The sequence below is a fragment of the Pinus tabuliformis genome, chromosome 7 (genome assembly GCF_031772625.1).
Source record: "Pinus tabuliformis cultivar Carrire ecotype Pingquan chromosome 7, CPIR1, whole genome shotgun sequence".
NCBI lineage: Eukaryota > Viridiplantae > Streptophyta > Pinopsida > Pinales > Pinaceae > Pinus > Pinus tabuliformis.
Genome location: NC_142293.1, coordinates 1,656,558,529 through 1,656,571,995, shown reverse-complemented (window position 1 = coordinate 1,656,571,995; position 13,467 = coordinate 1,656,558,529). Strand labels below are relative to the sequence as shown.

The following is a 13,467-nucleotide window of genomic DNA, read 5'->3' as shown; positions in this document are numbered from 1 at the left end:
CCAATATTCCCCTTGAAACTCCCTCAACTTAGTGGAATGACTTTTACTCCTGCATCCTCCTCGAAGTTTTAACTGGCTAAAAAAAGAGCTGATTTGACCCACGAACTCTTATGAAAATCTCTCCTAGGGTGGCACTCTAAGTCCACCAAAGGAAGAGCTGAGATCTCCGCCCGAAAATCTCCTTGTGCTAAGCAACGCTAGTAATCTTGGCTAAGCTACTCAAGAGTACTCTAATTCAAAAATTCAAATTGTCAAAAAGCCCCAAAATGAGAGTCTCACTTCCGATTTATAGTCAACCAATCCTCATGCTCCTTGTGGTCTCCACCCATCGAATTCCCTCTCTCACCCAATTCAAATTCCCCCAAGGGGTGTGTATTCCATTGGAGTGGACCCCACTCTCCACTTCCCATCGAATTTCTTGGTTTTTCTAATGTTTGGGGGTGGCACCTTTATGAATTTTCCTTTTTCACCCACTTTTCCTAAGTTTATATGCCAAATATTAATTAACTGCCAAAAATTGCAAAATTGAGAATTCCCTTACCAAAATTATTAATTGCAAACATGACAAGGGATGTGCTTTGGGAAAGACTACTAGGAAACCTTTTACAAGCAATGATACAAGGTCCAAGGAAATACTAGACCTCATTCATTCAAATGTGTGTGGGCCAATCTCTAATAAATCTCTTGGAGGTCGTGTTTACTATGTGAGCTTCATTGATGATCAATCTAGAAAGATATGGTTCTATCTTCTCAAGACAAAGGACGATGTATTTGAAAAGTTCAAGGAATTTGGATCCAAAGTTGAGACCTTAACTGAAAGCAAGATAAAGACTTTGAGATCCGACAATGGAGGGGAATACACTTCAAAAGAGTTGATTGCATATTGTAAAGAAGCAGGTATTTAGAGGGAACTCATTGCTCCCTACAACCCCGAGTAGAATGGAGTTGTAGAAAGAAAGAATAGAATTATTGAAGAATGCATAGGGTCTATGATATTTGATGAAGATCTACCAAAATTTCTATGGGGAGAGGCAATCATGACAACGTATATATACAAAATAGATGTCCTCATAGAATACTTGATAATATGACACCAGAAGAAGCCATGTGTAGACCATCTCTGAATCTTTGGGTGTCTCGCATACATCCATGTTCCAAAAGAAAAGTATCATGACAAGACAACTACAAACCAAGAAGAAGAAGAAGGACCAAGTGAGCCTATTCAACCTATAATCATTCCTGCAATGAAGAAGAGGCCAAATTGGTTTAAAGCTACACTTGAAGATGCCAAACGACATGGAGCAACTAAAGGATCTTTTAGAGAAAGCAAAAGACCGAAGAGATATTCAAGATATGCAGCATATGACAAAATTAATAGAAGCAAAACCAACTACCTTTGAAGAAGTCGCCAATCAAGAAGAATGGAAGAAGGTGATGCAAGAAGAATATCATTCCATCATGAAAAATGGGGTTTGGGAAATCGTTCCTAGACCAAGTTACAAATCGGTTGTCACCTCCAAATGGATTTACAAAATCAGACATGACGTTGATGGAAGCATAGACAAATACAAAGCTAGATTTGTCACAAGGGGTTTCTCACAAAAGGAAGGTATAGACTATGAAGAAACCTTTGCTCCTACTACCAAGTATACTACTATAAGATCTTTGGTTTCATTGGCTACTACTGTATATGCCAAAAGTTCCATAGTATTCAAAACCGGAATCCAAAATAAGTAAAAGAAGCCAAAATAATTCACAAGTAATTATCAAGAAAGAGGAATTAACTCCTAATTCCTATAAGCATTGATTTCTCAATAGGTCATAGAGCATCATCAACCCTATTTTCAAATAAAGGGGAACACTATAGATCTAAGTCAGAATAGGACCATTATGACTAGGCACACTTGGACAAATTTTATGCCATGGTCTTAGACACAAAGCTTTCATAGTGTTTGGAGACAAACAAACTATGTTCCATTGGGAAAGCAAGATTCAAAAGGAAGAACGCTCTTCCTTTATGTGCCACTGTACCATTATCATTTTTTTACACTTTGTGCTATCATAGAGGAAGAACGCTCTTCCTTTATGTGCCACTGTACCATTATCAATTTTTTACGCTTTGTGCTATCATAGAGGAAGAATGCTCTTCCTTTATGTGCCATTGTACCATTATCAATTTTTTACACTTTGTGCTATCATAGAGGAAGAACGCTCTTCCAAGCATTTTACATTACTTTGTGAAATTACAAAGGACTTTGAATATGTGTCGAGGGACTCTTTACTTCATACAATTCATGATATCGGAATCCTCAATTCTCTCATCATGGTTATCATGACATTATAAAACATTTATATTGATATGCTTTGCACTCGACAAGGCTACTCTCATTTCAACAGGATTATCCAAGGATGCCCCTCTTGCCAGCATTACTGCAGGTCTACATTGATGAACTAGAGGCCCACCTTAGGGAACACAAACAAGCATATAATGATTGTCTATTGCATCATGTTCTAATTTTTATATTTTTGTACATTGATGACATAGTCATCTTAGCTTCCTTTCACGAAAACTTACAAAGGAAAGTTGATGCCCTTGCCAATGTTTATCACTGCACACCATGGATGATGAATCTTAGTACGACTAAGAACATGGGCTTGGATACTTCTTTGAGGATAGTGAGATTCCACAACCTACATTCAATTTGAGATAGCTAGCCATAAATTCAATTTAAAAATCACACCCCAACTCCGACTTAGCAAAGAATATGGTTCGATCATTAGTGCTTGTACACTCACATTCAAGACATCTAATTGTCTCAACTAAGATGAAACCTCTTCAATGCTATCATCTAAGTCACAGGACACGTCCCCCAGGGTCCCGTGTCCCGTATTTTACGTATTGGACACGAAAATGGCCCTAATACGTGTCGAATACGATTTTCAACGTGTCTAGAAAAATTGAATACGTATTCTCCGTTTTCTGTCGTGTCCTGAATTTAGAAAAGGCGTATTTGGTTGGTAGAAAACGTTGCCCTAACGTATTTCGACAGGTTGAATACGTACGGGAACCCCTAAACCGGAACCCGTGTTTTATCTGTGCATTTCTTTATTTTTGTCAAACGAATGGTATATTAAAATCGTTATCAGCTGTGAGAAACAGCATGCAATGACACTCCTTCCTGCCAATTCACAACTTTTAAATTTCTAAAGCATACTCGTGACATCATGAGGCACCTTTTGCTGTAGCAGTTCAAAGCATTCGGGGTAAAGATAAATTTATTACTGAGTCCGAACCTGGCATACATATTGTCAAACCCTACTTTATTAATCAGGCATGGGTACTTTTCAATCTGACTCTTATAATTAGCGTATGCTATCTGGAAAATTTCTTTTATAGCAAGGTGTGAGGTCATGGGAATTGACATGAACCTAGCCTAGGTATTGGGATGCCTTAACTCTTAGAACCTGGCATATAGAGGCGAAAGACTATTTTGTAAACCTAACGTATGTACGTGGGAATTTAGATTCTATGAACTTGGCCTTCGAGGGATAGGAATTTCTACAGCGTGAACCTTGTCGGGGTATCAGTTTGGCTTAGATGTTGAGAAATGTTTAAGCCATAGTTAATTAGAATAACAAGCATGAATCTGTCTTCAGTTTGGTGCTCTCCAGGAAAACTGAGCTTGTTTTTTCGCTCTACATTCTGTGTTGTAAAGTAGAGTTTTGGTGCTAGCAATTATGGGAATCAAAGACAATTTACAATTAGATTATTATTGTTGTTCAATAATGCATAGAGCCATCTCTATAGCACTTCATTCCATAATATACTTTATCTATAGAAAGCTTTATCAACTGACTATTCCTGTGATTTCCGTAAATAACACATAACACACTTCATCTTGAAATAGAAAATCTAACAATCAAAGCAACGTGCTTACTATCTTCAACCCTTCAAGTTCAAGACAAATCTATTTTTGTATACCAGAATTTGTCATTAGCTGCCGAAGCAAGAGATTATATAATCTTGTCAATTGATCTCGATTCTCATGTAACCTATTGACAAGGATTGGATCCATAAACTAAATATTGAATTAAAATTTAAAACTGAAAAATTCTTAGTAATATCCACGACAGACTCTAACGGATCTATGAGACCACAAATAAAACACATATATGACAATGATAGATTATTGTGACCTTTGATTCTATTTATTTTTTTAAAAGTGAACTATGAACTTTGAGAAGTAATTGTATTTTAATTTGATTAGATAAGCTGCAACCTGCAATTTAATATGGATAAAAAACTATATTTCGGTATATATATATATATATATATATTTATTAAATATATATAAAACGTGTCCCTCGTGTCCTGTTTCCAGGTCGCTGCGTTTCATATTGAATACTCATATTTACGTGTCCTCCGTGTCTCGTGTCCTCGTGTCATGTGACTTAGGCTATCATCAAGCTAACCATTCTCTACAAAGAAAGCCCAATGTCCTAGTTTATTGCCCGCTAATTACTCATACACAAAACAAATACAATCCCCAACCTACATTCAATTTGAGATAATTAGCCATAAATTCAATTTAAAACTCACACCCCAACTCCAACTTAGCAAAGGATATGGGTTGAGCATCAGTATTTGTACACTCACATTTAAGACATCTCATTGTCTCAGCTAAGATGAAACCTCTTCAATGTTATCATCAAGCTAACCATTCTCTACAAGAAAGGCCTAATGTCCCATTTTACTGCCCGCTAATTAGTCACACACAAAACAAGTACAATCCCTCACCTTGTAAAGGATGATCCAATGCAAGTAGAGGGTGCCTCGAGCTATTGTGCAAACTAAGTTTGATGCCATTACATGAGCCTTTAGTGCATTTTCAAATTGGTTTCTTTCCTTCACAACGTCCACACCATAGCAAATTCGATGACACGATGTAATAGATACCCTTGCTTGGCACTTTACTCTTCAACATATATGGCCTCTACACTTCTAGGTCAAAAATGTGTCTAGTTCTTTGAGGTTTCCTTACTCGAACCCATCAACATCTCAATCGATAACCCCCTACAACTACCCTTGAAATGCTTTAAGCCACCTACTTCCCCTCAAACAAAAGCTCAACAAGGTTATCAAGGAGTAAATTTAACAATGGTACATACAAGTTACCTAGATCTCTCCTTCCAAAGATCTTCGCCTTAAGATGGCCTTTTCTTTAGAACATTTTATGTAGTTAAAGAATGGTCTCGTCATCCTTCCAAAGTATATTGAATGTCAATAATCTCATGGCATTAGGACCCCACTCCAACAATTCAAGATTAGCTCCCATCAACGTTAGATTGAGGTCAATCATCACATGCCAGAAGGGAGAGGATTTGTTAATTATGCCCCCTACATGATGTTGAGTTTGAAAAACATTTCATCTTCATGTACCTCATCACTAACTGTTTTAAGATTCCAGAGGGCCCCTCTCCAATTTCATCTAATATCGTAACTAGATATGTTTGGCTCTTTGCACACATGAGGTTATGACTCTCAAACACCAAATATTACATGTTTCCTCCTAATCTCACCCTATACACTCAATCACGTCCCTTTTTTAGCATATTTCTACACCTAGTAGCACTATATGACATACAGATCATCTGATCAGCAACACAATATGGATAACATCAATAAAATGTTGTATTCCTACTCACTCTAGAGTTGATTAAGTTACCACAAGATTGTAGAAGTGAATCTATCGTCAATGTTATCTTTTTCTTAGGCCAATAAAGAATTTTTTCCTACTTTGCAAGATTTCGAAGGAAAAAGAGTCATGACACTTGGATCATTTCCTATAGATGTGTCATAAAATGATAATGGTTAAGAGTCGAGACAATAATATATACCTTAGAGATAGGGGCAATAAGAAGATTCATAAGAGTTGGGCAAAGGATAAGGACCATGTAAATGACTACAAATGAAAGCATTGTAAATGTCCCTTTTAAGAATCAAATGGAGTATGATACGAGAGTCAAGGTAGTAAGGTATCGTACGGAGGCAAGGCACATTTAAAGATATAGCATTTACAAGAAAGTTGAGAAATAACATTTGGAAAAAAAAAAAACTAAAAAGATAGCAACAAAAACATATAGGTTTCCACCAAACCCATGAACATAAAGTGTAAGTATGGCTGTCCAATAGGCTTGAGACTAATTGTAGGAAGCAAGGTGTTTCACATCAATGGTTCCAATCTCATAAGATCAACAACACGGGGCTAGAATTGAAGTCTTCTAGGTCTGGGAGCCAAAGAGGCTTCTCCCAGATTGGCTGGGTGGATCAACCGATTTGGAAACAAAGTGGGAGCTCGGGACTTGGATTCAACCCCAAATCGACATCGTCCGAGAATCGACATCAACTAGGAGAAACCAGGTATGAGGGGATGTTTAATTTGGTATATCTAGAAATGAACTTGATTGTGAACAAAATTTGCTTGATATAAAAGAAAGGTTAATACTAGGTCTTACAAGTCAATCGCCACATTCTCCTTAAGATGCATATCATTAAGTAGGTTTCACTCAAACATGCCTTTACCTAGCACTTTGACATAGATAGGGAGCACCTAGAGGTAGGGATGGAACTCATGGCACCAGGAGATCACGAATTTCACAAAGGAACCAAGAGGTCATGACTTGTGTGTACACATTATAGATCCAAGCCCACATGCATATTCTTCTTAATGCCTACCAATTTTGTAAATGTGAAGCAAGCTTGGAACTAGCAATGGGAAATCAAGAGTTTGACATCCTTGGTCAGGGTTTCAAAGTCATAGACATTATCTAGTACCTTAAGGTAGTTATGTGGCACCTAGAGGTAGGCACTAAACTAATGGCACTAGGAAAGAGGCTTAGGGAAGAAAATCAACTAAACCTTATGTCATGGCCACATTCATACATAGCTATCAATGGGGTATCCTTATCATCCACCTTATAAATCAATCTCCACAATAAGGACCAAGCTCAACAACAACCAAAACAAACAAGGATAAGGGAAATATTAATTGTCCATTAATAGCTTCCACCTCTTGTGTGACCAAGTGTTAGTCAATTGCTTCCACCTCCTACATGAACAAGAGTTGGATAACAACATCAAAAAGTTATCAAATATTTCTAGGAATTATCATTTACGAGCATTTGACATTGTGATGGATAACATAAAAGATTTGGTCATAGCAAAGGACAAGATATGTGTTATTCATATAAATATTGTATTGTTCACTTTCACTCAACAACTAGATCAAATCTTGAGTTTCACTGATGATGAAGACAAACACATAATCCACCAACTACCTTGGAAACCCTATTTTGTCTCTTACAATGCCCATAATAATGGCTATGACTAGGTTGGAACAACCACAAATGTATATAAACATTGAAATTGCTTCCATAAAAGCAGAACTAGTTACAATCCACAAACAATTTTTTCAAGATAAATCCACATTATATAATTGGAAACTTCATATGCTCCTGCAATTTAAAATATCAAGGTCTCAATCATATATTGTGGACACATCTTGAAAATATTGTTTGTAGTTCGTAGCTAGTTCTACTTTTATGGATGGAATTTCGATGCTTATACACATCTATGGTTGTTATAATCCAATAACAACCATTATCAATGAATTATCATGGGGACTATAAAAGGAAAATCGGATTTCCAAGTTGGTTGATTATGGACTTCTCATCATCAATAACAAAATCTGAAATTCGATCTAGTTGTCGGCTGAATGGAACAATACAGGTCCAGTTGATATTGATATGAATAACAAATTTTGTCTTTATTATGACCAAATCTTTTGTATAGCCCATCCCAATGTCAAATGTTTGTAGATGATAGTTCCTAAAAATAATTGGTAGCTTTCTGATGTTGTTACCAACACTTAATGATGCAAAAGTCAAAAGCCATTAACCAACTCTTGGTCACGCAAAAAGCCAAAGTTATTAATGGAAATTAAGTGTTCCCTTACCCTCATTTCTTTTGGTTGTTGTTGAACTTGGTCCTCATTGGGGAGATTGCTTGACAAGGTGGATGATAAGGGTATCCCAAGGTTCTTGTTGTCACGACTTTGACCTTTTCCAGTTCCTTCCCTATGATTTAAATGGTCTGCCATGGTTTGATGTTGATCTTCCTCATTTTCTTCCCTCAACCTCTTATTTAAGTGCTCTGTCGTGTCTGGCATCTTCAAAGCTGATCAATGATGTTTATTTGGCCAATGGTTTCATTGTCCGACTCTATAAGAAACTACAGTATGACTGTAATATGTAGACCAAGTCTTTTTTATTTGATCATTGATGTAAACAGTGTAGAGAGCACTTGGCAGATTTTAAATCTGTTCAGGACAGGCAAATGAATACTTTAATTTCAATATAAAATATATCAAATAAGGTTTTTATTTAAAAAATAATATATATAAAATAAATATAACAATAGGCCATAAACTAATTTTCTCACATCCTAAACTGTAAAGTGTGTGCATGTGTGTGTATTATTTTATTTATTGTACTGACATAATTATCGTAAATAATAATAACCTAACCTAAAGCATCTAAATAATTCCATGTTCAAACAATAGACCACCATAGTACATCACTTAGAGAGGGTTTTGATGGATGCACAATTGCCACTACCAGTTAGACTATCATACATGAAGAGGGAAAGTCATGCATAGGTGCCATTACCAGGCAGATCATTGTACATCAGGTGGTAAAAAAATGCTCAGACTATTGTTCGTAGGAAGAAAATCATACTCCAGGAGGGAAACAAATGGATATGTTGTCATTATCATGCAGAGATATGAGGACATTGAAATTCAGAGAAAGCTATATATATAAAGAAAATCATACTCCAGGAGGGAAACAAATGGATATGTTGTCATTATCATGCAGAGATATGAGGACATTGAAATTCAGAGAAAGATATATATATATATATATATATATATATATATATATATATATATATATATATACTGGCAAGTATATACTTGAAAGTTTACCAATAAAGTTAAGAGCATGTACTTCATCGTATGCTAAGTCACGTGACACGAGGATACGAGACACGGAGGACACGTAAATACTAAATAAGAGTATTCGACGTGAGACACAGCAACCCCGGAAACAGGACACGAGGGACACATTTTATATTGCATGAGCTTTTGGAACATGGGAACGTGGGTACGGGTGTCGGGAACGGCTAGAGGTTTCCCCAAAATATACAAGAAACGGCTAATCGGGAACAGTAATATTATATAATAAAAAAATTAAAAATATAAAAATATTTTTTTAATTATATAATTTATATAATAATCAAAATTAATATTGAATCAAAATATTCAAATATTAAAATCAATTTAAATATATAATATATAATCTCTCTTATATATAAATATATTCTTTGGTTCTCTCTCTCCCTGAGTCTCTCCCTTTTATATATATTAATGCACACACAATCTTCTGAGATATATATACATAAACAACAAAAGAAATACTCATCAGCATGACATCCCAGATATCGCCCTTACATCGAAGTGCCACACGCTTCCTTAACCAATCAAGAGATTGCTCCAGTTTCTCAATTAAGGATATCGGTGTTAAGGATGTCTTTGGCCTTTCTTCCTATGATGGTTTCAACAGAGGTTCATGTTTTGTCAGCAGTTCAACATATTTCTCTACAAGCTTTGTATTCCCCAACCCCAGGGAACGCCGAAATCCAAAAAAAACAATCTTCAAAGCTCCCGAAACTTTCTCCAGCTCCCATTGCAACTCCCGCTGAAAAGGGAACGTTCCCATACAGTTCCAAAGCTCCTGGGAACGCGGGAACCATTGGAACGGGTTTCCCACCTCTCGAGAGCGGTTCCTGTGTAACATATATATTATATATATATATATATATATATATATATATATATAAAAAAATACCAAAATATAGTGCCAGATCCATATAGATATGAATCATGATAATATCTATTTAGTATTTAGTATACATTATTTACTATTTAGTAATTTACTAGTTAGTTTATTAATTTACTACATCAATGATGTTCACAGTTCAATGTTCATTGTTCATGTTATAACTTCTGTTATTAACTTCAAAAAGGTTCAATCATGTTCAAACTTCACATAAGGTATTTATAAATTATAAATTTGTATGTATTCAAACTTCATTGTTGACCACAGAGTTAATCAAGCTTTCACTCCCTTTGGACTTCGAATGTGTAGTGAGCAGTGAGCACATGACGAGGAGCTAGGCTTTTTATTTCAACACATGATTTATACGTGGTCATCGGTCATAAAATGTGGTCACTATTGTATAATAAAGTTAAGTTCCATATGACGATTAAATCGGGCAATAAAATCGGAAAATTTTTGTGGGCCGATTTTTCCGAGGAGGAGGAGGTGACCCAAGCTACCCCTGTCACAAGTAAAGGACGTGATCTACCTCCTGTAGCTCCTAGTTCTTCAGCTTCTAGAGCACAGCAGACTCCAGAGTATATTGCCAACTCCACCAACACCTACATCTAGAGGGGCAAAGGAAAACAGTGGTATTAGACTTTAGATATTTGGTTCATTTCATTGTATATGACATTATGACTCATGATATGAGATACATTATTATATTTTTTGTTGATATTTTGAGGTTGAGTTGGGACTCAGGAGTCAGGGCTTACTATTCAGGACATGATTCACTGTTATGTGTGATTTTAGCACTAGAAATGATATTAAACATCTCATATATTAGTTCTTTTATCATATTTATGTGTCAATGTATTGATTTTATGTTGTAGATGGTTTAGATATTAAAAAAATTGAAAAAAAATGAATATTTTTGTATCAAACGATTTTTTCCCGATTATTACCGATTTTTTCCCAATTATTACGATTTTTTCCAATTTTTTCCCCGCGCCAAATTAATCCCGATAACGATTAGTGCAACATTGCTCCAAACTCTCTCCAAAGCACGCAAACGCTTGTCTCATGCATCTCCAAGTCCAGGTCGTTGTGAAGTTGTGAATTGTGCTCTCAATGTGAAGTTGTGAGCATTGCACTCAAATCTTATGGAATTCCTCACACTGCACAATAAATTTGATTTCAGCAAGAGAGCAAACTTGACTTCGACAGCGAACAATGACCAAAAAAACCCAAAAATAAACCATGTTGCAGGTTTTAAATGTCACTTTTCATGGGACACGTGTCCGAAGAGCAAAAAATGTTAGGGCACGTTTTCGCCACGTCCAAAACATGTGTCTTGATTGGAGAACATAAAGAAAAACGTTTACAACATGTTTTAAGGCACATTTCATGTCCGACACATGAAATACAAGACACGAGACCCTGAGGGAGGTGTCTTATGACTTAGATCGTATGAGGTCACAAGTTCAAATCCAGAGGGGGGTAAACTACGCACACTTATATAGACTTTAGCAGTCAAATCACTGCACCAAGGTGGATCCCTTGGGGTCTCATATACCAATTGGTGTTTGGCTCGGCTATGGCCTTAAATTTAGATTATTATTATTATTGTTATACCCACTCTCTCTCACACATACACACACATATGATAAATAATGTCACTTGGGTCTATTTCAAGTGGTTGGGAGGAATGATCCTTATCCTCCCTACCCAGGTTCAATTCCCATAATTGACATGTTGAGCTCTTAACAATTATATTGTTGTAATGGCTTTGAGCCTTGTTGTTGACTGACCATGTGCCCTGAAGAATCTAGGGTTTACCATGGGTACCATCCTCAAGATGAGGTGAAGTACTCGAGTATATAGATAAATAGTAATAATATAAATTGAACTTTCCCACATATCCCAAACATCACCCACAGTATCTAAATAACAACATAAATAATTCCATTTTCAGATCATATACAGCAATCATGAATTGCTTAGGAAGGGCTTTAAGGCATGCACAAATGCCATTACCAGATAGACTATTGTACATTAAAAGGCATGCACAAGTGTCATTACCAGACAGAACAAGCAAAATGGCAAGGCCCTCTTACTCTAGCTCCAACAATTTTCTGTCCTATAGCTTCTCCAAGAAACCTGGATGAACATTTCAGAACACATATTATGAAGCGGTATTGAAATTTAGACACATCTTTGAACCATTTGGAAAATTTATTGAGGTATTTGACTCAGACTGCTACAAGCACCTTACTAATTTGCGTAGAACATTCAACAAACTAAATTTGGCATGCCCGCAAATAGTACCCCTTACACAGTATTGAAGTGGGTAAATTACTAGTACATTGTGATTCTTTTGAGAATTTATGTTCTTGCCATTTGACTTAGCACGTGCCAAAATAGAAGTTGCCAATTCCAAACTAAAAGATTTGTATAGTAGCAAAATAAAAGTCATGTTTCAGAATCTGTGTCATGTTCCAATCAGTAGGCAATGGAACAAAAGGGATCTAACCCTATAGCTTTCAGCTTTTAACTTTTAGATTGTAATTCAAATACTGACAATTGGAATATTGCACCTGACAAATATCAGCTTTAAAGAGGAAACCACACCAAGACGTTGACAGCTTAAACATTAATTTAATGTCCTACTAGAAAACTACCCTTTATCTAGTATTTGCAGTATGAAATTGCAACGTTAGGTCTCCTCTGTTTACCTTGGAGCCCTTTTTCTGTCTATCCTTAGGCAAGAACATAGTTGAAGGAAATGTAGAGAAAAGAAGTATCCCTAGAAGCAAAACTAGAAACTGGGACCCACAATATGGATATGAAAACCTAAATGTATATTATGCACAATTGTAGTCAGCTCTCAGCTATTAAATGTAGCACCTGATACAATGCAAATGTAATATAAGCAACATGTCGCTGAAAAAGCATATATTATGCAGGTCAGGAAAAATCTTCCAAAAAAAGTAAATTACTGCCTAGGAGTGTTGTACGAGAATATAATACCATCATGTGTGAGATCCTCAAAAAATGACATGATGTCTGTCTTCAGATATTGTGGTTCAACTGTTGCAGCATATTTTCCCAGGTTTGTTGCCGCAGATCTTCTAACCATTGGCATATCATCCTGGCAGAGTTGACCATATATAGATCGCAATTCGGCTTTTAGAAGTTCAGGTGCACTTGGATATGCAATATGAAAAAGCCCACATGCAGACACCCTTGCTGTAAACCACTCACCAGCAGCAAGCCTCTGGACACAAAGAAACCTAAAATTAGAAGGAGGTCATGTAAGTAAACTAAAAAAGGCACATAGTTCTAACTTCTATTCCAACTAAACATAAAGAAAGTTGATCACAAGAAACCTACAAGATTTATAACCCACAACATTACATAGCAATAATTTTATCAAACTGAACATGAAACAGGAACACTCGAAACAATCATCATGTTAGGGAGAATAACCATGTGGAAAACCAAAATATCATTGAATAAAAGAAAGAT

General features: G+C 36.1%; 1 protein-coding gene across 1 annotated transcript in view; it reads right to left on the bottom strand.

Annotated features, from left to right (window-relative positions):
• LOC149254815 (uncharacterized) overlaps nt 1-13,228 on the bottom strand; it is a 43,562-nt gene extending 30,334 nt beyond the window's left edge. The window contains exon 1 of the mRNA XM_089460229.1: nt 12,970-13,228. Within this exon, the coding sequence (XP_089316355.1) occupies nt 12,970-13,084 (115 nt within the window). The 5' untranslated portion in view covers nt 13,085-13,228. The remainder of the gene's footprint in view (nt 1-12,969) is intronic.
• Nucleotides 13,229-13,467: the final 239 nt, after the last annotated feature.